The sequence below is a fragment of the Castor canadensis genome, chromosome 13 (genome assembly GCF_047511655.1).
Source record: "Castor canadensis chromosome 13, mCasCan1.hap1v2, whole genome shotgun sequence".
Taxonomy (NCBI): domain Eukaryota; kingdom Metazoa; phylum Chordata; class Mammalia; order Rodentia; family Castoridae; genus Castor; species Castor canadensis.
Genome location: NC_133398.1, coordinates 18,905,075 through 18,931,342, shown reverse-complemented (window position 1 = coordinate 18,931,342; position 26,268 = coordinate 18,905,075). Strand labels below are relative to the sequence as shown.

General features: G+C 41.7%; 1 protein-coding gene across 1 annotated transcript in view; it reads left to right on the top strand.

Moving 5' to 3' along the window:
• Pappa (pappalysin 1) overlaps nt 1-26,268 on the top strand; it is a 234,280-nt gene that overhangs the window by 137,805 nt on the left and 70,207 nt on the right. Inside the window, exon 10 of the mRNA XM_074051163.1 lies at nt 4,041-4,234. Within this exon, the coding sequence (XP_073907264.1) occupies nt 4,041-4,234 (194 nt within the window). The remainder of the gene's footprint in view (nt 1-4,040; nt 4,235-26,268) is intronic.

Here is a 26,268-nt window from a genome sequence, read left to right as displayed (position 1 = left end):
TCTCAGGCTCTTGGAGCTGAGCTCATTTCCTAAAAAAATAAAAGAAAGTTTCTGGGATATGAAAATTCAACTGGAGAAGATAGACTTTGTCAATGCCATTCCATCTGCCTCAGGTGTCCTGGCTGGGTAGAGCAGACTTCCCAAATGTGTCACCACATGTAAGGCAGCGAATCTGAAATGAGGCGTTCCCTTGTGCTAGAGGAAGATGGCGAGAAAGAGAGATCAGACTGCCTTGTGCTATCTCACTGTAAGCCAGTTCCCACTGGTATGTGAGCTCTTTTTCCTATATCTTAAGACCAAATATAAAGTTTTCAAAGGGTGCAGTCTAAACTATGTTTATGTTTGCCCAAGAATCCATCAGGGATTGCAAAGTTTAGTCATTCATTCATTCAACAAATATTTGTTGAAAATCTGTTAGGTTTTCCAGGAGAGAGAGAGAGAGAGAGAGAGAGAGAGAGAGAGTTGCAGTCTTCATAATACCCCTCCCAGGATCACCTATCTACTTACATGGAAGGCAGGCTGGCAGGGTGATCATTTGTCCTTGCAATTGACTTCAAACTCTTCACTACAACCTGCTTAGCACCTATCATAAAGCATCCAAAGCTACCAAGTAGATTGCTATAATGAAAACAAGAAGGCCAGTTTCTTTTATTGTTCTGTTGCTGCTGTCTTTGTTTTTCCTGGCTACGCATTTGTATTCCGTTCCTTACCCTGTTCTCTTCAATGCTTGGGGCAGAGGGAGTAGAGAAGGAGAGAGAATTCCCCAGACAAAGACTGGCAGATGGAGCTGTGGGGCCCCTGGGATACTAGTAGCAAAAGAAACTGAATAGCAGGGTCCAAGGATGTTATTTTTAAAAGGGACTTACGATAGCTTTGTCAGCAGAATCTTGGAGAAGAAAGGAGACATGCTCTCTCTCTCTCTCTTTCTCTCTTACTGTCTTCCTTTTTCCCTTCCTCCCTCCCTTTCTTTCTCCCTCTCCCTCTCTCTTCCTTTCATCTCCCTCTTTTTTAAATGCTCTCTCTTCTCTCTGTTTTGACTCTATTTTTGCTTACCTATATGTCTGTCATCCATCTGCCCATCTACCTATTTCCTTCCTATATTTGTCTCTCCCTCCCTCCATTCTCAGGTTCTGCTGATTAATTCTAAGCAGATTTATTGCTGTCTTAGTTGTCATAAGGAATAAACTGGTCTTCATAAGAATTCACCCGAAGACCATTTTTTTCTCTTGGCTGAAGAAATTAGTTAAATCACTTTAGAGGATAGATTTTTATATTATCTTATATACTTTCTATTTGTCTTCATATTGGAGAAGGGGACAGTTGGTGCCAAAGTCAGTCAACCTCATGATCAGCACTTATGTTTTCATCACACTATAAATACTGTATGTAGGGAAGAGCTTTCTGCTGAGTGTAACAGGCCAAGCTCCTACTTCTAACTCTGGTACCAACTCTCTCTGTGGCCCAGAAGCAGACACCATACTGCCTCCAGCTCTCAGTTTTCTATAACATAAAATGGGTAACAAAGTCGCCATTGTACTTGTCAACTCACATGATCACTGCAACAATACTGTGTAAATATCATTACCTTCTTCTTGTTTTTTTTTTGGATGAGGAAAGTGAAATTGAGAGAGATTAGATTATTTTAAGTCCTAAATAACTTACATGTGGCAGTGTCAGGATCTGAATCTAGCTTTGCCTCATATCAAAACCCTTGCTCCAGGCAGTCCCCTTTACTGGATTTTAGAGAGTAAAGTCTGGATTTATATCTAGTTACTCTTGGATTGGGCCAAAGATTTATTGTATCTTAGTTGGCCATAGTCACTGAGAGGCCAGAGCTGCTGAGAAGTGCTGAGTTTGTCTTCTTTCTATGCTTGAAGTGCCCAGCATGCTACTGGTCACTGGACTTCTCAGCTGGCTCCCATCCATCCTGCAATAATTGAATTATAATGAATTGATTTATTCTGGCTCTTTTGATAGTATTTCACTATGTAAACTGTTTGCAGAAATAAACAAGGGATTTGGGAGCTTGGAAGGAGCTCAACATTTTGCTGCCTCTGAATTCAATGACTCCTTTTCAGATGGTCAGCATCATAGAAATTCAAGTCTTATTTCTCCTTGACCTGGGCTCTTTCTAGATGGGAGAATGTTGTTTGAAAATATTTCAAGCAAGTACTGATTTCGCAAGCTGATTTAATTCAGCCACTTACGAAGAAATTGACCCTTAAAGAAAAGTATTTTTTCTCCTCGTGATGATTTTAGAATGTTCAAGGCACATTTATGTTCATTTCCTGTGCAAGTTCTGTGGTTATCCCAAGAGGTTGTCCTGGCTGGGACAATTACAGATAGGGAGACAGGCTAAGAAGCAAAGGTAGTTCTGCAGTTACAGAGCTTCTGAGGGACAAAAATCAAACCTGATTCCTTGGCCTTAAATTCAGTTTCCTGCCTACATCCCCACTGCATAATTATGGAGCTACTAGGTGAAGGGTGATCTGGATCAAGCGGTATCCTTAGGGTGATTGTACATTCTGATTGCCTGGGATGTTCAGATTTTCATGTGCCCATTGACTGGACGTAATTTCTGATATCACTGTCATCACTCCCAAAATGCTCTCCTTTGGATGATAAATTATTTGGTGACCCTAAGACACAGGATAGGGACAACCTTTCAAGTAGTTCAGAATCTTTCACAGGAACTGTTCCATGCAGACTGAATAGCACCAGAGTATGCCAAGTGTTAATTTGGACACTTAATAAAAGGGAGTATTTATCTTTGCTTAGAAACACTGGGAATAAAGCACAAAAGTGCTTGTATTAGAGTGGTTAAAAAATGGCAAGGTGATCTCTTTTGGATGGCCACATCCAGGTTTCTCCTTGTATTTTTTCTGTCTCCAAATACCAAGAAACATGCATAAGTCATACATGCTTAGAAGTCATCCTGTTGCTAGCTCAGTGTTCTGTGATACTTGTCCTTGTATCTATGTTAAATTCATTGCAGCCAGTGGCAGATTTAAACCATGTTAAGCAAAAAAAACCATTGCCGTGGTTTGAATACACAGGTGCTTGAAAATTTACTTGGTGTTTAACTGAAACTTCTGTGGTATTATTAGAGAAGCCTTTGGAAGTATTAGACAGGAAGCATTACTGAGACTTCCCCAGTATTCTAACTTCCTTCTCTGTTCTGAGTTTTAGACCATGGAAGGAAAGAGACCTAACAATAGAGCAATTTAGTTTCAGAGCTGGAACTATAGCCATTCATTCTTTATTCAAAACCAAAATATTCTTTCAAGTTAAATAAACCCAGTTAGCAATTGTGAAGTTCAGTGGTATCAGAAAATTTACCCAGAACTTGGAAAGTGGAAGCCTGAGTTGGATTCCAAGATCTGAGTGTCTAGGGCAAGTTGCTGAAGAGGTGTGGGATCTTAGCTTCCTCATCTGGAAGAATAAGCTAGTAATTAAAATAATAATACCTTTCTCACAAGGTCATTGTGAGACTCACTTGGGGGTAATGAAAATGGAAGTATTTGTGAACTTTTCTTTGTGGAAGGGGAAACAAACACACAAATGAAATTTGTCCTCTTAAGTGTACAGTATAATATTGTTATTTATGACCTCATTGGGTTTGAAACTCAGGCCTCGTGCTTGCTAGGCAAGCACTGTACCACTTGAGCCACACCTCCAAATGTGTTTAGTTATAAACACATTGTTGTGCAGCAAGTGTGTAGAATGTTTTCATCTTGCATAATTAAAGTCCATACCCATGTCACTTTCTGTTTCTCTAGGAAACAGAAACACCTTATATACTTCATGTAGGTGGAATCATAGTTTGTCTTCCTGTGATGGGCTTTTTTCACTTAGCACAGTGTCCTTTGAGTTTATCCATGTTGTTTGTACTTGTTCCTTCTTAAGGCTCAAGAATATTTTACTGTGACTAACCATAATGGGTTAGATACAGCCTATGATTTTAGTGAGCTGATGCTGATAGCCCAGGCCGAATAACAAATATTTATCTTTCTCTCTTGTTCTATGTCTACCTCCTGCAGATGAACCCAGCCGGTGCTATTTCCATGATGGGGATGGGGTATGCGAAGAGTTTGAACAAAAAACTAGTATTAAAGACTGTGGTGTCTACACGCCCCAAGGGTTCCTGGATCAGTGGGCCTCCAATGCTTCTGTATCCCATCAAGACCAGCAGTGCCCAGGCTGGGTTGTTATTGGACAGCCAGCAGCATCCCAGGTAAGATCCTAGCCACATGCAATACCTCCTGCAGACTGATTGTCTGCTGTGCTTCCCAATGTGTGTACCTCAAACACTATCGATGGATACCTGAGCATACCTTTAGCCAAATATAATGTCAGTGCTTCTTGAGTGCCATTTCTAAAGAATTAGATATGGAATGGCCAAGGTGAGGAAGCATCAACATAACAGGGATAATGACCATCCTCTTATGTCTTTACCTATCATAATTCATATGTGGGAAAGAACTCCATTTTGTCTATACCACTGAAATTCAACGTGACAGTGACAAATTAATTTTGGGAAGTCCTACTGTCTTGTTGGGGGGGGTGGGCGAAATAAATTAATGAATTTGCTGTGTCCTTGGGCTAGTCTCCCCATTTTTCTGGGCTCCATCCCCTCATCTTTAAACTAGAGAGCAGTTGAGCTTGATGATCTCCAAAGACCTTGACAATTCTAAGAAGCTGTAATTCATTCTTTGGTTTCCTAATGGACTATTTATGTGCTATGTTTCTCCCCCCTGCCCCAGGGGACTGACAGTTATTTGAGGGAGTGAGAGTTTTGGGGCCACCAGACCCCGGGTGATTCAAGGGATGGCTGTTCCATCCCTAGAGCCCCCTTTCCAATTATCCTGCTGAGCAAGCACCTGCTTTCTTCAGAGACTCCCATTTCCCAGAAACACGACTCAGTGTTTCTTAATGCCCAGCACAATTGACATTTCTAAGTCACAATTCCCAGACATTCCTCTCTAATCTTGCTTCCTGGCTTCAGGTTCTGGCCTGCCTTCTTGATAAAAGAGAAATATGACCTTCTGCCGAGGCTCAGTGAAGAATCATTGGATAGGGTACAAAATAAGATCACCTCATTTACAAGGTCTTGCATTATTTGATCATCTCTTTGCTTATGTTTACATCCTTAGAGTCTTTATTTATTCATTTGCATTTATTTCTGAAGCTCTGAGGTGAGTGGAAATAAATGGGAATATGGCATCTGCTGACACCTCTCATGTACAGTGCCCACCTGGGGAATGAATGAACGCGTACATGAAGGGATATTCAGATTCATCTTCTCCCCTTGCCACCTCTACTCTTGATGGCCTCATCTGTATTAAAGTATCTGTTTGTCCACCTGACTCCCCATTAGGTTATCAGTTCTTTGAGAATAGGTTTAAGCCTTATCCATCTTTTTACCCTTGTCTTCAAGCACAGGCTATAGATGAAAGTAGATGCTTAACAAATGTATGTTTTCTTGACTGTAAATACACACACCATATACACGCACACAAACAGACACAATGATACATGCAAACAACATTGAGAGGTGTTCAGGTATCACCTCCTTATCACATAGAACGTGCAGGGATTCCAAATGTAACAGTAGCATACAATTCCTAGAGATGTTTAAAGAACATCACTCACTTCAACAAGCAAATGATTAATGCACTTGAAACCTCACACGAGGAAGAGTTGAGGTAGCAGCTGTGTGTAAAATCACCCAAAGGTTATTGCTACTAATGTGAGCAAAAGGAGAGAAAGAATTTTCCAGTCTTAGCATTTGAAAAGAGGCTTCATGGGGCAATTATTCCACTCTTATAAGGAGAGGGCTGTCAGGAATTATGGGTGATTATCTCTTCCTAAACAAAAATCCAATTTTAAAAAATCATTATAAATACTAGCTCTTCGATCTACAAAGAGGAGATGAGGAAACAAAATCATCCTATTGAATTATTCATTGTAACCAATTTTATTTTAATGAAATCGACTAGGTTCCATTACTCTGCGTTTGGACATAATCTTTGTTACAAGGAGACTTCAGCTGTAACTAAATTTGCCATAATGAGATCAGCTCACTGGAGAATACAGGGCAGAGGAGGGGATACATGTGAGAGCTGGTGCAGGGCCAGGCAGACAGCAGCCTGGAAGGTGCAAAACAACAGTATCCTGAATTCCTCCTATGAAAGCAAATGCCTAGAAGTTATTTCCTATCCCCCACCATCATGCATACATGCACACACATGTACATGCACACAAAACACACATGCACACACAGGTACTACCTCACAGAAACCACAGCACCTATATAATTCAGAGGAAAGACTATTCCTGAAGTGAAATCATAGCTCCCTTCTGACAGCAGAGTGGAAGGAGGAAGTATGACCGTGACCTTCATTACATTGTACAGTGATGAAAGGAAACCAGTAGTTAATTTTCACCCTGTCAGGACCTCCAGTGAGGATGTTGATGGTGTGTAAGGCAGAACTGGGAGGCTCTTAGAAGTTGGACTTTAGAATAAAATGGAAAGGTGCGTCATGTGCCCTTCATCTTCCTCCAACACAATCATGCTCTCCTCTCTCTCCCCCACCCTTTCTACCTCTGCCTTTCCTTTCTTTCTCTCTCCCCTGTCTCTCTCTCTCACACATGTACATACACAAATTCATATATGAACAGACCCCATACGAGCTTGGGTGCAGAGAATGACCAAAGCAAATAGAGGAGAAAAGTAGGAAGGAGCTAGTACTTATTGAAGTCTATAAGGTCAACAAATTACTGTGCTGGAGACTTAAGCACACCTTATAGTCAAACCCCTTATCATTCTTCAAGGTAAGAATCATCTACCTTGGAGAAATTGCAAAGCACAGTGGTTTCTCCTGCAAGTCACATAGCTCTAAATTGGAAAATTTAGGATTAGAAGGATCTCAAGTGAGAGCTTGGGACTTTGAGGTCATATCCAAAAAGTGGAAGTAACCTCATTCTAGGAAACTTCACTGAGAAATAAGCAGAGAGGCCTGGATGGACAGATCTCAGTTCTGGGTGTCACCATGAAGCCTCTCTGAGGTGCTTGAATTAATCCTCCTGGAGCAGAGTCATAGTACCTGCTAGTATCTTCAAACCCAGGCAATTCCCACTTGATGACATACTGACCTTGTTCCATTGTCCTTGGTATTTACTAAGGTACTCCTTTTTGTTGGAAAATGATGACATGAGCACAACCATTCGCATTTCTTTCTTAAAAACTGGTTTGTTCCACTGTCTGTCTCTGATGTTGTAAAATGATAAATGCAGGTGTTTGTTGGTGGTATGTGCCAACCTCTATGCCATAACCTGTGAAAGAAAGCAAAGAAGTGTTAAGACCCAACCTCTGACCTGTCACTCTGTAAGATGTAGGTGTGACAATTCTATCCAGAGGCATAGTCCCGTCAGAGTAGGTCTGCAGCCTCTTCGCATGATTACTGAGAATAAACAGCACTCTTAGTGTTATATGAGTCCACAATGCTGACTAAATCTTCAGTTTTGGTATGGTATAAGCCTGCCAATTCTAATGATTTCTAGTCTCTCCCATCCATTCTTCTTGAACAAGATTGCCAAATTTGGTTAGAGTAAAGCTAACCTTGAATGCTGAGCCTCATATCCAAATGTTATCAGAAGTATACAAACTTCCTGGTTGTGCAAATTGGGCTGAACATCCTAAAATAAGAGACATTCTTTGAATATTTTGGCCATGCACCTTCTTGGCCCAGCTAGAATCAAGAAGTTCCTGAGACAGAACATAAATGGAAATGAACTGAAAGTATCAAGTTATCTCTCTTCTGGGAACCTCAGAAATGGTTTGGTTTAAGTGCTAGCAAAGATCTTGTCTTGTTCTTATTTTGTCTCCATTTTTCACATTTCTCTAATGCTTTACACCAAAGGCTGCCAAAATATGATGTAGATATTCCTTCCTTCTGCTTTCACCCTAACATTTCACCAAAGCCTATTCCTCCTGTCCAAATAGGCACTCCCCTCATTTGTAATGACCTGAGCAGGAGGTGGAAATACTAAGAAGATGTGGAATTTACAGTGCTTTCCTAGGGATTACAGATCTTCAGTCAACCAATCAATTTATTTGGTTAATCCTTTGAGGGTAAAATTTAGACTTACAGTATTCTGAGGGCCAAAGTAAAGAAAATCTTTCTAAAAACGAAACCTAGCCACAGTGAAATGGAGTGTTGTGATATAGTCACCTGCCATCACGAGGCATTTAAGCTGGTCTGCTTATCCCATTGAGAGGCCTGCATTAGGAAACAGGTTGGACCTATCATCTGTTCCTTCTTCCTAACTGATTCTGTCTTAACCTTCCATTAACTCATTATTGAGTGTATTAGTTCTTTGTCACATCATTTTGAGTTGCTATTAGCTATTCCTTGATGTATCCATAATATTTTGTGTTTTTATTGAAATACAAACCATAGCATGTCTTATGTTCTAAACCTTAGGTAGCATATGCCTGTAGTCTCAGCTAATCAGGAGGATCATGAGTTTGAGGTCATCATGAGCAAAAGTTAGTGTGAGACCACATCTCAAAAATGAAATAAAACCAAAAGACTTGGCTAGAGGCCTGGCTCAAGTTGTAGAGCACTTGCCTAGAAAGCATAAATCCTTGAGTTCAATTCTCAGTAATGTCAAAAAATCCATATATTAATTGATTTATTCATTTAATTAACGAAAAATACATTTGAGCTCAGCACTGAGGAATGTGAAAAGAGAATGGGTGATAATGAGGTGAAGAGTAAATCATATAGATCTGGCTTCGTCCTCTTTGCTTCCTTCTTGGAAACATTGATTAAGTTCTCTGGGACTCTCAGTGTCCTCCTCTGGAAACAGAATGATAATATCTACCTTTTGGAAATTAAGGTAGATAACATCTACAAAGTAGGAATGAAAGATGCAGAGAAAACTCTTCATGCTAATTTTTTTTTTCACTTACTGGGTAGTATAAATTCTAATGTCCTGTCTTACTCATGTTAGGTTTTCTTTCACACTTTCACCCAGAGCTGGCCTCAGTGACCCACACGGTAGAGAAACTTGGTCAACATCTTGTCAGTTAAGCAAGGTGGCCTTAGCAAATATTTGCTGTGTACTTAGAACTATAGCAGGAGTTTTTTGTTTGTTTGTTTTGTTTTGTTTTGTTTTTTCGGTACTGGGGCTGAACTCAGGATCTACATCTTGAACCACTCCACCAGCCCTTTTTTTGTGATGAATTTTTTTTTGAGGTAAGGTCTCATGAACTATTTGCCCAGGCAAATATGACAGATGCATGAGAATAGCTGGAAGAGCTGATGTCTTTTATGTCTCCTTTATGTGGTATGCACTTGAGGAACATCCAGAAGGTGAGTGCTCTGACTCTCCAGTACCCTAAACTCTGCTCCACTCTTTCTGACCTACTGCCTAGAGCTCCAACCTCTGATCCCCTTTCCTTTAGGCTAAATAATGCCCTGTCCAGAAAGTCTTTTAAAATGTGAACAGTACAGAAGAAATGCAGGAAGTGTTTAAAGTTCTAAGCCCTGCATATAAAGCAGATTTCTTAGATTTTGGAATGTATGCTTAATTATTGCTGGAGTATGGGAGAGAAAAAAACACAAGAAAAGCATAAGTAGGATAATTGTAGATTGAAGAAGAAACTTTGTGCAATTTAAGGTTTGCCCCAAGCCACACACAGGAAACCTTGAAATGCCAGTAACAGAGAATCACAAGATGTGTGCATATTTCCTTGATGGCCACCAAGTCTGAGCCAGGAGAGCAGGATAATTCATCTGTGTCTTCCTCATCCTTGTCTCTAGGGCAAGGGACTAGATACTCCCTGGAATCTCTGGATATAAGATTTATTACTTAACTTTCTTCTTGCTGTGATAGAATGCCTACACAAACAGCTTAAAGGAGGAAAGATTTATTTCGATTCAGTGTTTAAGAGGGTTCAATCCATGGTTTCTTGACCCCAATATGCTTGAAACAGAACATCATGGTGATGGGAGTGTGTGGCAAAGGAGCTTCTTCACCTGATTGTGGAAGGAAGCAGAGAGTAAGGACACAATAAAGGACCAAGAACAAGATACCCTAAGGACCTACCCCCAATGACCTACTTCCTTCAGCTAGACCCCACCTCTTAAGGAATCCACACTCTCCCAAAATAGCACCACTAGCTGGCACTTGGGCCCCAAACATGAGCCTGTAGGGTCACTTCATATCCAAGCCATAACAGAAGGGTAAAAAATCTTTCCACATGCACTAACAATACAGTGCAGGAAGGAAGAACCCAGAGAAGGGTAGGGAGACATTTCATGTGGACATGATCTCTGAGCTGCAACTAGAAGGATAAGCTGAGGGATAAGACAAGGGGTGGACAGGAAAAGCAGGTTAGAGAGAAAGAGGGAAACAGAGATAGATACAGAGAGACTGGAACTTCCAAAAAATAAAAACAAACAAGCAAACAAACAAAGTCCAAGAAGAAATACAATGAAAGTCAAGAGAGAGGAGCTAAGGCACTGAGGGATATCTCAAAGTTGCTTGGAGTTTAGGCTATCCCAAAGGCACTAACATGGTCAGATGTTACAATGGAAGGATAAGGTGTACATCTATTGAATGCCTCCTGTATGCCAGACACAATACTAGGGATTTAAAGCATATTATTCCCATACATTTCACCACAACTCTACTAACACGTCTTTCTCCTCCTCTCTCAAAATGAAGAGACTGAATCTCAAAGAGATGAACTGCCATCTATGACATTTTTCTACTTTCTTTTCTTACACCTGATTACTGGTATTACATTAAAATAACCCAATTTGTAAATTTTGCATTGATAAGCAATTCCCCTATGTTATTTAGATAATATTATTTGCAAAGAGTAGGAAGAAATTTTGGTCAGCACCCAGTGCTGATATCACTGTTTCAAGGTCTGTCTGTCCCTTTCTTGCTCACCATGCTGGTCATTGCTTTCACTGAAGCATTCAATGCTTCTCATTAGTGAAATGGGGCAGCCTCTGCCAGTGATGGGGAAGGAGGAGAGGCAAAGGGAACATGCTGAAATGTAGGAGCAGATTCCAAGCAGTTTTCCCAAATACCCAAGGGATTTGCTTTCTCCTGGTGGTTTCTGAATAGTATTTCAAGTGCACATGTGCAAGTCATCTAAGGGGACAGAACAGAAAGTACCATGGTCTGTTATAGCCTGTACCATTAATGTAGGGCACCCAAAAGTCCCTTTGGGGAGCAAAGACTAGAGCTCCCTGAGCTGGTTCCTATAATCTCCTGAAACTTGTCATGGAAACCATGAGATGAGAAGGTTTTTCAATCTACTGAACCTTATAGGATCTCAGCAAAGGGATCTATTCAGTTTTCCTCTTGGCCCTTTTCTTTTTTTTCACCTTCCGCCACCCATTCACTCCTTCATTAGTAATTCAAACCTATAAAAATTCAGACACCATGACTGGCCTTGTAGTCAATTTGGAATTTTTTGGATTATGGGAATTTTTTTTTTAATGAAATGAAATTTGGGGTCAGATCAGCCTGGTGTCCTACTGTAGAGCCTATGCTTTACTGGTGGCATTGAGCAACCCAGTTTTCTTTGCTCCCATGTAATTCCTGATCTGTAAGGAAGGAGTAATGACATCTATATGAAATGTGCCTGGCAAGGAACGGACAAAATGCATTTGTCCTGGTAGCAATTGACAGATTTTTATGGAAACACTTCTGTCTTCCTGTGAAGTTTTGGCAATTGAGGTATAGATACCATTAGAAACAACATATGACTTTTTTTTCAGAGTTGTCTTTAGGGCATAGAAATGTAAGTGGAGAGAGACTTAGAGAGCCTCTTGGTCTTACTTCACTTGATGAAGACTTGATTGTCATTAAATAACTTCCCTGAACCTCAGTCCCCCATCTGTTATGAAATGATTCAGATATATTCAGATTCAAAATCATTAGAATCTCATCATGAACCCAGACTATCCAAAACATCATTTTTAGCCATGGGGTGACATTGAGATTAACAATATAATCACTACCCTCAAGCTAGATGCACTGAACCATGTGAAAAAGGGGATATGAACATGTACTGTTCTACTAAGGAAAAGCAAATGTTGGCAAAGTGCCGTGATACATGGAGGTAACCTTAGAAGGATGCAATTAGGAGGGGAAGGATGATTCTCAGGTGGAAATTATTTTTCCTTTTTTTAGAGCATTTGGAAAAAGAAAAAGATGGTCATATGGCCTAATTAATAATTATTGCATAAAGGAAGAAAAACCTTTAAAGCCAAAAAAGATCTGGTATGAGTACCTTTCCTTGTCAGCTGTGTGACACTTGGCAAATGACTTCTCCTCTCTAATTCTCAGTTTTCCTCATCTATACCATGGGTAGGCTGTCACTCTGGATGGCTCGTAAGGATCCACTGAGCTAACATATACCAAGTGTATGCTACATGCCTGCCTCTTACTGGACACCCGATTCATGTCAATTCACATTCTTACTAGAGCACATTATACATGAATAAGGAGAATCTGCAGGAGGAACAAACATTTGTTAAAAAAAAAAAAATGGAAAGCAATGGAGCAATGGAGGGTGGGCCTAGCATTTATAAGCATGCTCCAAATACATATATCGATTGATCAGGAAGGTACCACATGGAGCGATGAGGGCCTGGTTTAAAGAATGGGTTTTAATCTTTCATTTGCCAGTGGACTCTTGACTTGTAGCCCTAGCAGAGCTCATTGCTTGGGGCTGCAGCCACTGGTTTCTGCAGAGAACTCTCATGCCCCTACTAACCCTCTCTGGAGCCCATCTGAGAAGGTTTCTCAGCCTTTGTTTTACCTGTTCTCTGAGCCTTGCCCACTCTTACCCCATTGCCTTTATTCTTCACATCCCCTTTTCTCAATCTCAGCTTCAGGACTGGACACCTTCTTTCCATTCCTGTCATTCACCCAGGCTCCCTTAACAGTCTTCTCTGTGCTTGTCTTTAATTTTCTTTCTTTCTTTCTTTTTGTTTTTTTTGTATTTATTGTTTTGTTTTAAGTGGGGTCACCGGCATGTATCCAACATGGCCTTTGCTGTGTAATTTAGTTTCATGTTCTGTACCCAAGAAACATGTAAAAAATGTAAACAGCATTCACTCTCTGGGGCTGTAAAGCACTTAGGAAGCACCAGTCAGGCTTGCTGAGCCTGCTGCTTTGGCCGTATTGAATTCTGCCCCCCAAAACCACATGCTCATTTCTCTAGTCTGAAAGTAAACTTTCTCAAGCCAGGCCCAGAGGAGGGGGTCTGGAGAGGAGTTGGAGGTTCAGCTCGGCACAGGATTTTGTTTTTGTTTGTATGTGTGCTAATTTGTTTGTGTTTGTCTTTCAAGCTTCCTACCCTTCCCCCTTCCCACTATTCCCCTCATCATTCCTTTTGAAAATTAGCCTAGATGTGTTATCTGTAGAACCAGACCAAAAATAATCTCCTATTTCCTCTCCCATTCCAGTGACGGTTTCTTAAAACTTGCCTAATCCTTTAGTCAGACCCAAACACCAGGAGGTCCTGGATTCATTCATGCATGCACCCTTTCCAGGAAGAAATGGAAGAAGGGGCCTGTGTGAACTGCCTCCACTGAGAACCCCTTCTATGTATCAGAACCTCCCTGGGACCTTTCCCCAAGCTGGACCCATATGTGCAAATAGTGAAAGGGGACACTTAGCTGGTGTTTGCATTTCTCTGCTTCCTGGGGAAGAGACCCCTGGGGGAGGTGTGGACTTGGAAGAATTCTGATCTGCTGGGAGATACTGCTTTTAGGTATATGGATGCCACCTGGGTGATGCCCATGTCTGTCATGCAGTCGCCTGGCAGCAAGGGATCCATGAAGAGAATATCAATGTAATGCAACACAAGGGAGGAGATTTAACTGACATGCACCAGGGAGCTATGGTCTGGAGTGTGTTCCAGAGAAGACAGAATTGTGTCACTGTTGAGAGTACAGGCTCCAGTCCTGTACTGGACTGTCCAGTGGAACTTTCCCTTGGTGATCGAAGTTCTATACTGGCACTGTCTAATACAGTAGCCTCCAGCCACCTAGGATATTGAGCCTTAAACTGTGGCTCTTCAAACTGAGGAACTGTATTTTTAATTTTCATTCATTTATATTTAAATAGCTCCTTGGAGACCATGGGCTGCCACATTGGACAGACCAGGTCTAGAGTACATGACGTCTCAGAGCTGTCACATACAGCGAGATCTCCGGCAAATTATTTAGTCTCTGTGGGCCTCAGTCTTGTCACCAGTAAAACAGGATAATTAAGTGAGATGGTGAGGATTCCAGAAGATAGCATGCATAAAGCGTTTGAGATTGTTTGTATTGACATAATGTGAATGCTTCCTAAATTAAACCCAATACATGTCATAAGAACTGAGTGCCCATTTCACAGATAGGGGGGCAAGGGTACCCAGAGGGCCCTATTCTGAGTAGTGGAACAGGAGTATACCCAGCTCTTTCTAGCTCCTAAGCCCGTGTATTTTTTACTACACTACCCTAACTCTGCCAAGATTTTCTAAATGACATGTCCCTCTTTCAGAGGGTGAGATATGATGTACTAATCTCTTTTGTGACTTCATGTTGTAAATCTTTTAATTCTTCATCTGTTCTCAGTGGAGGACTTTTGTCTTTGGAGTACATTCTCCATCACTTACAGGAACAATTGGTCTTAGTGACCACCCACTTGTGAAGTTTTCTATATTGTTCTCCATGGTCTGTGAAATCTAAAAGTCTTCACAGGCAAGGCCTTGTACAGTCAGTATCAACTTTTTTTATAGCCCATAGACCAAAGGTCATGTTCCAGGCAGAATGGATGACTTGTGATTCCAGACATACCTTGGTATTTTCTTTCCTCTCATCAACACCATCACTCACTACTCTACCTCTTTAAGGCTTCACCATCCTTCAGGGTCTAGGTTAAGTGGCTACTCGTCTATTTGTTCTCTGACAACCTCAACCATAAGTACACCTCACTTTTATGATGTCCCATGACACGTCTAGAATCATGCAAGGATTCTGAGCACAAGCTGTGTTTTAGTTTGTATGGGATGAGTAGCTAAGGATTCTGGTTTCACCTGCTACATTTAGTTATTTCCAGCACCTAGCACCGTGTCTGCTACATGGAGAATACCCAGAGAAAATGTTTCTGGATTTATTGAATGACACTTCTGGAAAAAATATCTGTTGGCTGATAACTCCTTTATGATTAGGTTATATATGCAAATCATGTCTACAAGTTAGGTCTTATGTTGCCAGGTCAGAGTCCCCTGTCAATACAATGAGTGAGCACAGTAGGCAGAACCTTCTGGAATCACCTGGCTCATCCCAGGTGCTTGCTCCATTGCATGAATTAGGCAAAGGAGAGATCTTGAAAAGTCACCCGGAACCCCAGCTTTATGCTCCTTCTGTTCCTCCATGCCTCCAGAATCTGCCACTGGCTCAGAGCATTAGCTCTCTTATGACAAAGGTTTTCCTTGGTACTGTTTTGCTGTGCTCACTGCTGCGTTCCAGCATCTAGCACATAGTAGGTTTGTAGTAAATATTTAAGAATAAATCTTCCCTTTACCAACACCTTTGCACAGAAAGGAGGAAATGACTTTTAGAGAATGAGCTTCAGGATAAAACTTTTGTCTCCTATTACAGTGTGAAAAAAATGTATCTCAAAGATGCCCCTGTGATTTGCCGTCTATGGTGATGGATGGAGATGTTAAGGCTGTCTTTCCAGCTTGGGAGTGTGGCTTATCCTCAGAGAAGCCTCCCAATGACAGGCCCCGCACCAGAGAGTGTGAAGAGATAGAAAGAAGGAGGAAGGAGGAAGGAGAGTAGAAAGAAAAAGGGAAGATGGTATATAGAATTAAAAGGGAGTAGAAAAGGAATGATCACACAATAATATTAAATGACAGTAATATAATAATAGCAACACTATTGTAATAAAAATAATTGGTAATAATGGAAGGCATATGATTCACTTTCAGGGTAATGACTCTATTAGAAACTCTACCCTGTTCTTGCACATTTAAACCTCCCAACCACCCTATGAGACAGCTTCTGTAATTTTCACTGGTTACAGAGAAATGAACTAAGACTCACAAAGGTGAAGTATATAGTTGGCGCAGGAGTTGGGCAGGGCAGTTTGGAATTTGAACCCAGGACAATCTCTCTGTAGAGGCCAGGAAGGTAAAGGGAAGGAGGGATGAAGGAGTTCCTTGTATGTACCATGCTTCTAAACATTTTCATATGTATGGGCTCTTTTAGTTCTACAAGTAGCTCTCCAGAGTACGTAGCAGCATCTCATTCCAAGTGGAGAAATGTAGGCTTAGCAATGGATTCAAAATCATGCAGTCAGTGAGAAGCAGAAGCTGAGATTCTAACTCATGTCCCTTTGACTTTGAAATATGTGACTTCCACCACCAAATGGAAGAGTCAGAAAAGTGACAGTTGTAGGAGTTGTGGAAGAGTTGACTTTATGGATCTCAAAGCATGCTGTAGTGGTTTCCTGGGACCAGATCTCAGAACAGCTGCTTCAGTATTGCTTTGCACAGATGTGTGCTGTCCTGGCCAAAGCTGCCACTGGGGAAAGAATCACTCTGAAAGGTCTACATCTTCAGAGGATTCTGTTTATGGGGTGGTGAACATGTAAGCCAGCATTGTCTATTGGGCACGTGGAGGACAAGGCCTGCAGTTTGCACATCACAGTTACTATCCCAACCTCTGAAATCTGGAGTAGCAAGCCAGAGAAAAATGCCACCCCTGTCCTAACAAATGAGAGTCCTTGTTCAAGCTGAGAAGTCAGTGGAACTCTAATAACAGCTTCAGCACCTTCACTCTTCTTACTGCTTGCATACATCACTGCAATGTATCTCTTGGAGTCTCTTCTGTGGAGATACAGAGTGGAGGTAGCCCAGAAAGATCCCTGCCTCCTTTTCAAGAGCAAAGTGAGGAGAACCAATCACACAGTGGTTTTCAGGCCTTCCTCACCAAGGCTAACGTAGGGATTCAGAGAACTCCAAGATGTGCAGTGAGGAATAGGACCCAGGTGCAAAATTCACTGTCCCTGATCTTCTCAGCTTCCTGTAAGTTATATGCTGCATACTTCATCTCCAACAAAATTTGTAACACAGAGATGTTAATTTGTAAACCTGGAGATGTGGAGGAAGGGAGAAAACAAAAACAACTTGGAAAGTCCTGGTTTTATGACCTTGAGAAAATTTTGTTCTTTCATGACATAGATTTTTTAAGTGAAAAATCACTCCTCTGATCTCTCTCTAATAGGCTCATGTGATCAAGGCTGCCATTAACCACTGCTCTGCCCATCCTAACCAAAGATCTTGGTGATCAGGGACCAAACTTGGAAGTAGTCACGACTTTCCTGGTTAGCCCATGAACATCTAGAGGCTCCCAGGAAAATCTGAGAAGAGACCTGGAGGCTTCCAATGACCCCTTTCTTTAGTCTAATGACTTTGAGCTAAGTAGTGAAGATTTCCTAGAGTTGGCTATTTCCCAGTTTCAGAGTCAATAAGGAGAACATTTTGGATTATAGCTCACTGGATTTGTATTTTTAGACTTTGGTGTCCAAATCTCAAACAAGAAGTCTTGGGTGTTGAGATACAGAGCAAACAGCATTGCCCAGTCCTATTCTAGAATTAGCGTTTCTTAGAAGTATTTTGGTCTAGAACTGTAATTATTTCAGTACTTATCTCCTTGCTCTGGAACTGGCAATGCCAACGCACTCTGAAATAAAATTTGCCAAGTTTCCAGGCTCTTGTCTGAATCTGGTGATGCTCCCAAACTTTTACCTACTGCCAGCATTAGCCTTGGGTTCCTATCTAGAGTCAAGTGTGTATTCTACTTGAAGCTAACAGTGCCATGTTGATCTGATGCAAAGTCTATATGGCTTTTGTATCCTAATCTGGATTCCTAAAATTTCATTAATTTCTTTCAGTATAAATGTGAGAAAACAGAGATTTTAAAATACAGAAAGTTAGAAACTCATTAAAAAAAAAAAAAAACAAGCTGAGAGTTGTGCTCACAGTAAGATTCAGTGGCTTGAACTTCCTCCTTCATGCCTCTGCTAATTCCAGCATCTGGGAAACTGCTTTTTCCATGGCTCAGTATTCCCCCTTCTCTCACCTTTTTATTTTCAGGCTCTGATTTCCAGAGTCTATTTGACCTGAAGATTTTGTTCTTCAGACCTGGTCTTCAGGCATGGGATTGCTTCAGCAGCTTGCTTGTCTGTGTTCCTCCTTCAACCTTCACAAAGCTTGAACACAGAATTTACCCCATTTTTCTATGAATCTTTCCTTGCTTAATTCTTCAGCTTCCTGATCCCATGGATCTGAGAGCTATTTACGAGGAGGTCTAGTTTTTTTTTTTTTTTTTTTTTTTTTTTTTTAATCTCTATTGGTAATTTCCTCTGGGATCCATTTTTCTCATATAGATCATTGAAATAAAGAACCTAGCACATGATAAGTGTTATGTAAATGTTAGTTGAGTGAGTGAGTGAATGAAGGAGAAATATAAGAAAAATATTTGAGTTTCAACTGGAGGGAAAAACTGGATTATTCCAAAGGAAAACTGGAAGCCCCAATCCCCAGCCTCTCTTCCTTAAGATTACAAGGAAGATTGTACATCCCACTCTCCCAACCCCGTCAGCATCTTGTGGAGGCAGCACATGAGCTGTGAAGTCACCCACCGACCATCTGGCTGGGGATCCCGTGTTCCTCCTCTGCTACAGGAGATTACGTAAGCTGGACAACAGCCTCCAGATGTTAGCAGTTTCTGCTCATTTTTTCCCTCCCTTTTCAACAACAATAATAATAATTAAAACAAACACAGACCTCATCCCCCACCCGCATCCCTGAAATTACAAACAGGTGGGCCCAGATACCCTTTCTCTTCCCATCCAAAGCATCCTCAGCCTCTAAGGGCCCAGCCACTGTGCCTCCACAAGGTTTGCCCTGCGCTGAACCACTCAGCCATGCCAGCTGCCCTGTGGCTTGGGCCACAAGCTCCAGAGAAGGAAGACGACCAAACTCTGAGTAGTCCCTGAGCCGGGCTTTCCCTTTCCCCACCTCCCACCCCTGAAGCCTTGGCCTCCAACTTAAATGGATGTATTTTGGAGAACTAGGTGGCTTAAGAGATTAGTAATGAGATCCCAAGTCTTTCACTGCTGGGTCAGGAGTTCAGAGGCGGGCCTGGGTGACTAGTGAATGGCATAATTAGGAAGCTGGGGGAAGGCCTGCGAAGGCTTCTGTGAAATGAGCCTGGACAGGCCTTTCATGGCAGCAGTTGTCAGCAGCACAAAAGCCCACTGCCACATCCGACACTAATCACTCTCCCTTGTTAGAGGATTTACTAGCTGGAGGAGCCTGAGCCCCCTGCCTACTGCCTCCTAAAAAAACACAACTGTCCAGAATGGGCTCAGCCCAGTGCCTAGTTCACCTGTCTGTAAAATGGGGAAATAGCACCAATCCCATGAGTGGATATGTGAAAATTAACATTTCATGTGATATAGATTGGGGGACAGCATCATTTAAAATTATTGCCACTGTGGTTGTGATTATTTACTTTCCCTGTTCTTCATGACAGAAGTAAGGTGTTAATGGAAGGAAAATCATATGGATGTTTATCATCATCATTATTAGCCCATCCTTATTATGACCTTCATTTTCACTATGTGGGCTCAGTTTCCTCATCTGTAAAATGGATTGGAAATAAGTCATCTTGGACTAACACAAAGATGGATCTCAGCTCCATGCCTCACTACCAGCTCTAGACGTGTTTGGCCATGACATGCTGTTGATCCCTTTTGATCCCTGGGCTCTGGACTTGCAAGGCAGTAAGGTAGATGTTGGTAATATTGCCCTCCCAGCAATGTGGGGATTCTATGTTGGTTATAAATGATAGCAAAGAAAACACTTAAGTTTTGCCACCTTTGTGGACACTGTCTTAGGCATTCAACATGAGTTTTATTCTTAGAAGGCTGAGAAACCCAATTTCTGTCCATCAGAATTCCCAAGCCTGTATATATATATACATATGTGTATATATACATATACATTTGTGTATATATGTACATATATATACATATGTGTGTATATACTTATGTGTGTATATATGTACATATATGTATATGTGTATATTTATGTACATATATATGTATATGTATAGATAGGTAGATAGATATCTATGAAATTAAGCAACTGAATGAGCAATCCCTAAGATGATTCTGAAACATTTCTCCACTACAAGATTTAGTTGCCCCACATTTAAGCAGGTTAGTTAGTATGCTGTGAAACAGTGATATCTTGAATGATTTCTGTGGAAAAGACCAACTTTCCCTCATGATAATTTGACTAGGTCAAGGCTTGCATCCGAATCACAGGGTTTCAGACTTGTAGGGAAGTGCAGGCTTGGAGGGTATTAGACCTCTAAGGAGTGTGAAATGAGTAATGTGTTAGGGACAGATCCCTTGGGCAATGAGGTGCTAATCAGCCCAGAGCTGAGCCCCAAGGCTGAAGGGCATTCGATGCCAAGTTCTCTTATCTGGAAGTGTCCCCTGGATGGAGGCCCTGAGATCTGCTGCTTTTTCCAAAACTCTGGGAGGGAGGGAGGAGTCACCTATCTGTCCTGCATACCCCCCCTGCCCACAGGAAATGCTTCTTTGCTTGATTGTCTGTCCATGCCAAATAATAAATCCTCAAATTGAAAGAAAAGCAGTCTACCCATCCCCCTTCCCCTCCATCTCTTTAAGGCAGGCATCAAAGAGGAAAGCTGCTCTGGAGGCCTGGGGAAAGTGATAATTGTTTCTAATGGTCGGTGAAAGAAAGCCTGCTCCCCCTCCCTCCTCTTTTTTTCCCCATTGTATTAAGTGTGTAAAAAGAAGGTTGGAAGAGTATGTGTGTATGTGTGTGTGTGTGTGTGTATGTGTGTGTGTTGTGTATCTGTTAACCCTTGGCTGCCTTTGAAATATCTGTGTTCAGTTGGTCTGTCTAAAATAAAAAGGGCAGAGGAGACAAGCATGGATGAGCATAGGAATGGAGAAAAAAACCCAAGTAGGAGAAGTCCACAGTACTCTGAAGCAAGAAACCCTGAACCTGGAGTTGTAACATTTGGGTTGCATTTGTTCATTATATGCATTAATTGAGATAAGGTATGTAAAGCATCATTGCTGATAGTTCATTCTTTTATCCAACTAATGTTGTTTTGTGCCTACTTTGGGTCTTCCTCTATTCTTCATACTGAAGATGCAACAGGTAAGGCATAAGTCTTGACTTCATGAGCTTAGTCAAGTTCAAGGATTGCAAATAGGATTCATTTTTTCAGGCCCGTTCTGGCCAATTGTGAGTGGCTCCCCAGAGTGTTTTGCTGTGATGGATTTTAAGACCCAAACTAAGAGGGAAAGGGTATGGAATTTAATTAGTGATGTGTGTCCAGGACAAGGGACCAGCAATGGTTGCACTGATGCCACAGCTTTGTCACAACTAGTCCAGAGAGCTTAAGGACCATCATACTTCCTTGCCAGCCATCAACCTCAGTTTCTTATCTAGGAAATGGGGGTAAAACTAATAACTTTCTGACAGAGTGATTTAAGAATTAAATAAAATAAGAGATTGAAACGGGCTTTTGGTACATTATAACCATTAGAGAAATTATTATGAATATCAATTTTCATTGTCATCATGATATTTATTGCACATCTACTCCACATTGGCCTGAGGTAGCGGACTGTCTGGCTGTGATGCCCTCCAGTACTCAGGAATAAATCCTGGGCTTCCTGGTGCTTTCCTTGCAACACATAGTTATTATCACCATCTCTGCACATTGGTCTATGCCTATGGCAAACTGGGTTTCTATATCACATGGATCACTAATGGGGTCTGCATGTAGCCTTGGAAAAGCCACATCAGTTCATCATTGGTAGCATTCCTTGAGTCCCACCCAGTGATCTGCGGTAGGCTCTGATGAAAAAGAGATAAATCAGGCATAGGCAATGTCCTTGAAGTGCATGCAAAGAGAGACAGAAGGGCAGTCAAGAAACCACAATGTGGTTGTGTGACACCAAGGGTGTGGATAAGCCTGATTGGGAACTCAGCCATGGGGATTGAAGGGAATGGACTTTGGGTCAGGTCAGTTGGGTTTGATTCCTAAGTCTTGATGAACTAACGTCTTCCTAAACCTCAATGTCCTTATCTCTCAAAAGAGGACAAAAATACTTATTCCTCAGAGTTATTATGAAGGCAAAATGAGATTGCACCTGGGCTGCACCCTATAGTGGTGGACTGTTTAGGAGTTGGTGCTTGTTGCCTTCTGCAGGGGAGCCCTGAGAAGGGAGCAAAGCTACATTTAGGGAAGCAGGTTTATTTTATCAAGGCATCCCTGTGCTGTCTGTGTTTCCCCAGAACTTTACAAGCACAGGCGGATGGGCTGCTCCTAGCAGGCTCTCCCTCCTGCAGTCTTCAGGATCCTGAGACAGTGGCTTATATCAAGGAACCACCTTCTGTCCTCTTGCAAACTTGCAATTCTTGGGGGAAGTAACTTGCCATTGGAACTGCAAGCTTGAGGTTCAAATGTAGCCTAAAGAGAAATATAGGGAAAAATTGCTTGGTTGAGTGTGTGCATATGTGTGTGCACTTGTGCAGTTATTTGTAGTGTTTTTGTAGTATGCACCCCTGTCCTTCTCCCTCTTATTCTCTGCCCTCTCTTTTCCTGTGAGGCCCATTGCCAGTTCTATTGGTAGAAAGAGGCAACTGGGAGAATGGCCAGAGGTTTGAGGGGCACTTCCCCTTTTACCTGATGACAAAAGGGCATGGAAATCTGTAAAATCAAAATTCAGTGGAAACCTCATGGCATGTTTCTGTATCGGAAAATAGCAGAACTCCCACACCCCCTGTTCTCCCTCCATCTCCCTGCCTTTGTGTACATCGTGTGTGGGTGGAAGATAAACTGGATTTTAAAAAACCCTTTGAAGGCAAGACATCGTTAACTCCTCTAATTGAAAGCAGTCTTCTGCAAAGGAGGGGAATTTGGAGGTGGGTGTTGAATGTAGTGGCTGGCAGTACATTGAGTGGACAAGAGGCCCTAGGTCTTGAGGCCATAGAGCCCTCTGTTCCTGCAGACCAGGCAGCCCCAGTCACCACCAGGATGGCTCCAGGTCCATCATAGAGGCCACAGAGATGATTGGGTATCTTCAATCCCTCACCTCTATATTGGGTTGTATTTCCCCATCTATCAAATGTTACAGCTGGCATAAGGATTTCTGAGGACTTCCCAGCTCAGCTGTCCATTGATCTCAAAACTCTGAGTGAATTCCCTAGCTGTTTGGAAGCACACGATTGTAGGCACAAAAAAGAAAAGGAAAGAAAAAAAGCAGGAAACCTATTAGTGAAATGACTGCAGTAAAATTCTGTGTTACTCTGCTAGTTGTCTTTGCCAGAGGATGTAAGGGGGAAATTAACCTTCAATTTCAGAGCAGCAAATGGGACCTGTGAGTGTCAGAAGTCAACAGGACGATAACTTGGCACATAGAATGGTTTTCTTTGTTTGCTTGCTTAAGTTACGCTTCATTTCATAGTACACATTCTCTTCTGTGGCATCCACTTGGAAGAGGCTGGAAATCACAAGTTGGCAGCAAGTCAGAGCTGCAGAATCCTTTGGAGATGAATTCATCTTACTGTGTCTTTCTGTGAGTGGGAAGGGTTAGGGTCAAAGAAGTGAGCAATTGAGTCAGTTCTAGAAGGTAGGCTCCTTACTTGGCAATCCACGAATCTTTCCAACATCTTTCTCCACCACAGAGCAGACCTGTAAAGGTCTATTTGGTCTGTTGAGGCAGCTTTTATTTCAGGAGCCCCTGGAGAAGCAACATAGAGTCCATCCTCTATGTGGCTGGAATTTAAGATCCATCTTGTCCAAATATATTCATTTTCTTGTTAGATCCTCATGGCAGCTCTAAGATCTATGTAGGGTGGCCCTTTTGAAATTAACCTCTTTGGTCAAGATTGTGGGCTGAGTTTGTGCTCTGGATTTGAATGCTGATCCTACCACAAAGTAGGCAAAATCATGAGGCCTTGAGCAAAGTCCAGGCCTCAATTTCCTTGTCTACAAATTATATAATAATGGTACCTACCTTACGGGGTAGTTGTGAGAATTACATGATTGAGTATATACGAAGTCTTTTTACTTTTCTTTCAGACTGGTCTCAAACTCACTATGTAGCTCAGGCTGACCTTGAACTAGCAGTCCCTCTGCTTTTGCCTACTGAGTGCTGAGATTTCACGTGTGTGCTACCACACCTGGGTTCATACAGAGCCTTTAAAACAGTGGCCAGCATAAAACAGCACTCAATATATGTTATTGTTGCTGCATTACTCACTGGGCACCTATTATTTCCTGTATGCTGGGGAATCTACTGGGATTTATTTGAGGATGAATAAAACTTGGTTCTCACCTTGGAAATCTTCTGACTCTAAAGAATAAGAGTAGGAGATAAGACTGGACTCTTAGAAATTACTATCTAATTTGATACGTGGAATAACTAAATATATATAAGAACCACATGGACTCATATGAGAGAGCAAGTACTTCTGGCTAGGGGTTGAGCAAATGCTTTCAGAGAGGGGTGATATTTGAGAATGGCTTTGAACTGTGAGTATTATTTCACAGAATGGTCAGTGCAGGGTCCATGATGTTTGGAAGAAAGAGTCTTCCAATGAGCAGGAGGCATAGAGAGGTGATGGTTGCCTAGTTAAGTGGGGAGAGAGAGCTACTGGCAGTGAAGTTAGTAGAAGTGACTGGAACATGCTTTCAAAGGCCTTCAAAGACTGCATCTAGGAAATTTTCACCCTGAGGTATGTGCTGCCATAAGTGGCAGGATGATAAATTAGTTTTTTACTTTGGAACTGCAAGTGAATGTGGGGTATGTGGAAGCTGAAATTTCTGCCAAGTGTAAGTAACATCATGTTGTTTTGTGACTGAGACACTGAATGTCAAATCAGAAGGATCAGAGTCCACCTCCCAGCTCTACATTCAAGCAGACATGTGATCTTGAAAGAGTCATTCAAAGCCTCAGTGCCTCATTTTCCTCATCACAAATATAAGATAATGACTTCAGCCTTAATTGTAAGAGTTAAATGATCTTGTGACTATGAGTCTCTGGGTGGGTAATATTACTGTGGGTGTCCTTAAGCTTCTGGGACCCTTTACAGTCATTCAGTACAACTACTGTGTTTCACAGATGAGGAAACTGAGAGTCAGAAATGTCCATCTGATTAGTGACACAACAAAAACTAAGTCAGTTCTCCTATTTCTCACAGGTTTATTTGAAGCAAACATAGATCCCTCTTAAGATGATGGAGAGTCTAAGGTGTTCTGCTACAGAGGACAGCCCCATATCCCAAGGTCAAAGGGGAAAATAGGAGGGAGAACAGAATGGTTCTGCCTGAGATTTGAGGGATGTGCATTTTGAGATGGGGAAAGAGGCTAGGAGATATTCCAAGGCCCCTGGAGCCACTGACACTGGAGAAAATCTAGGAATGGAGAGAAGAGAAACTCAGGATGATGGTAGGGAGAGCATAAGAGGCTCTCCTGTGTGTTCCCCTACAAAATGTTCAGTAAAATCTTCATTGTGCAGTTGAATTTGCTTTTCTAGAAGATGCAAAAATGTGGTTGGATTAAAGCTGAGCATTCTCAGTCACCTTGAGGTCATGCCCTTACTCACTAGCCAATCTTGTGGCTTCAGTCAGCCTCTTTTTTTCTTTTTTCCTCAGTACTCTGGAGCCTTGCATACCATTCACCCTCAATAAATGGCTGCTGAATGAGCAAATTCATGCAATGTCCATAAAAGCAGGAGGATTGTAAGGGTTGTGTCTCCCTTTCCTCCACTTCACCAGGAACATAGATGATTTTAAGATCAACTAGGGCTTTGGGCAAAGGTTCAGCTAGATTTGTTCTTTTCTCTCTGATCTGCTTTGATTGTCCCTGGTCAGGATTGCAGTCAGCCTGAAACAAACACACAACTAAATAGAAAACCAGAAGAATAAAATAACAGCAGCATGTTCCTCTAAAGCCCTGTCTAGTACTGATAGAGCTGACAAGATAAGAGGAAATCGTATTTAAGCAATCAGAAGACTTTGTTCATGTTGGCAAATTCTCTGACCTTGAATGCTTTAGATGCAGAGATAAGACTCCCATCCTAGTATGCAGAGATGTGCTCTGCCACAGTCTA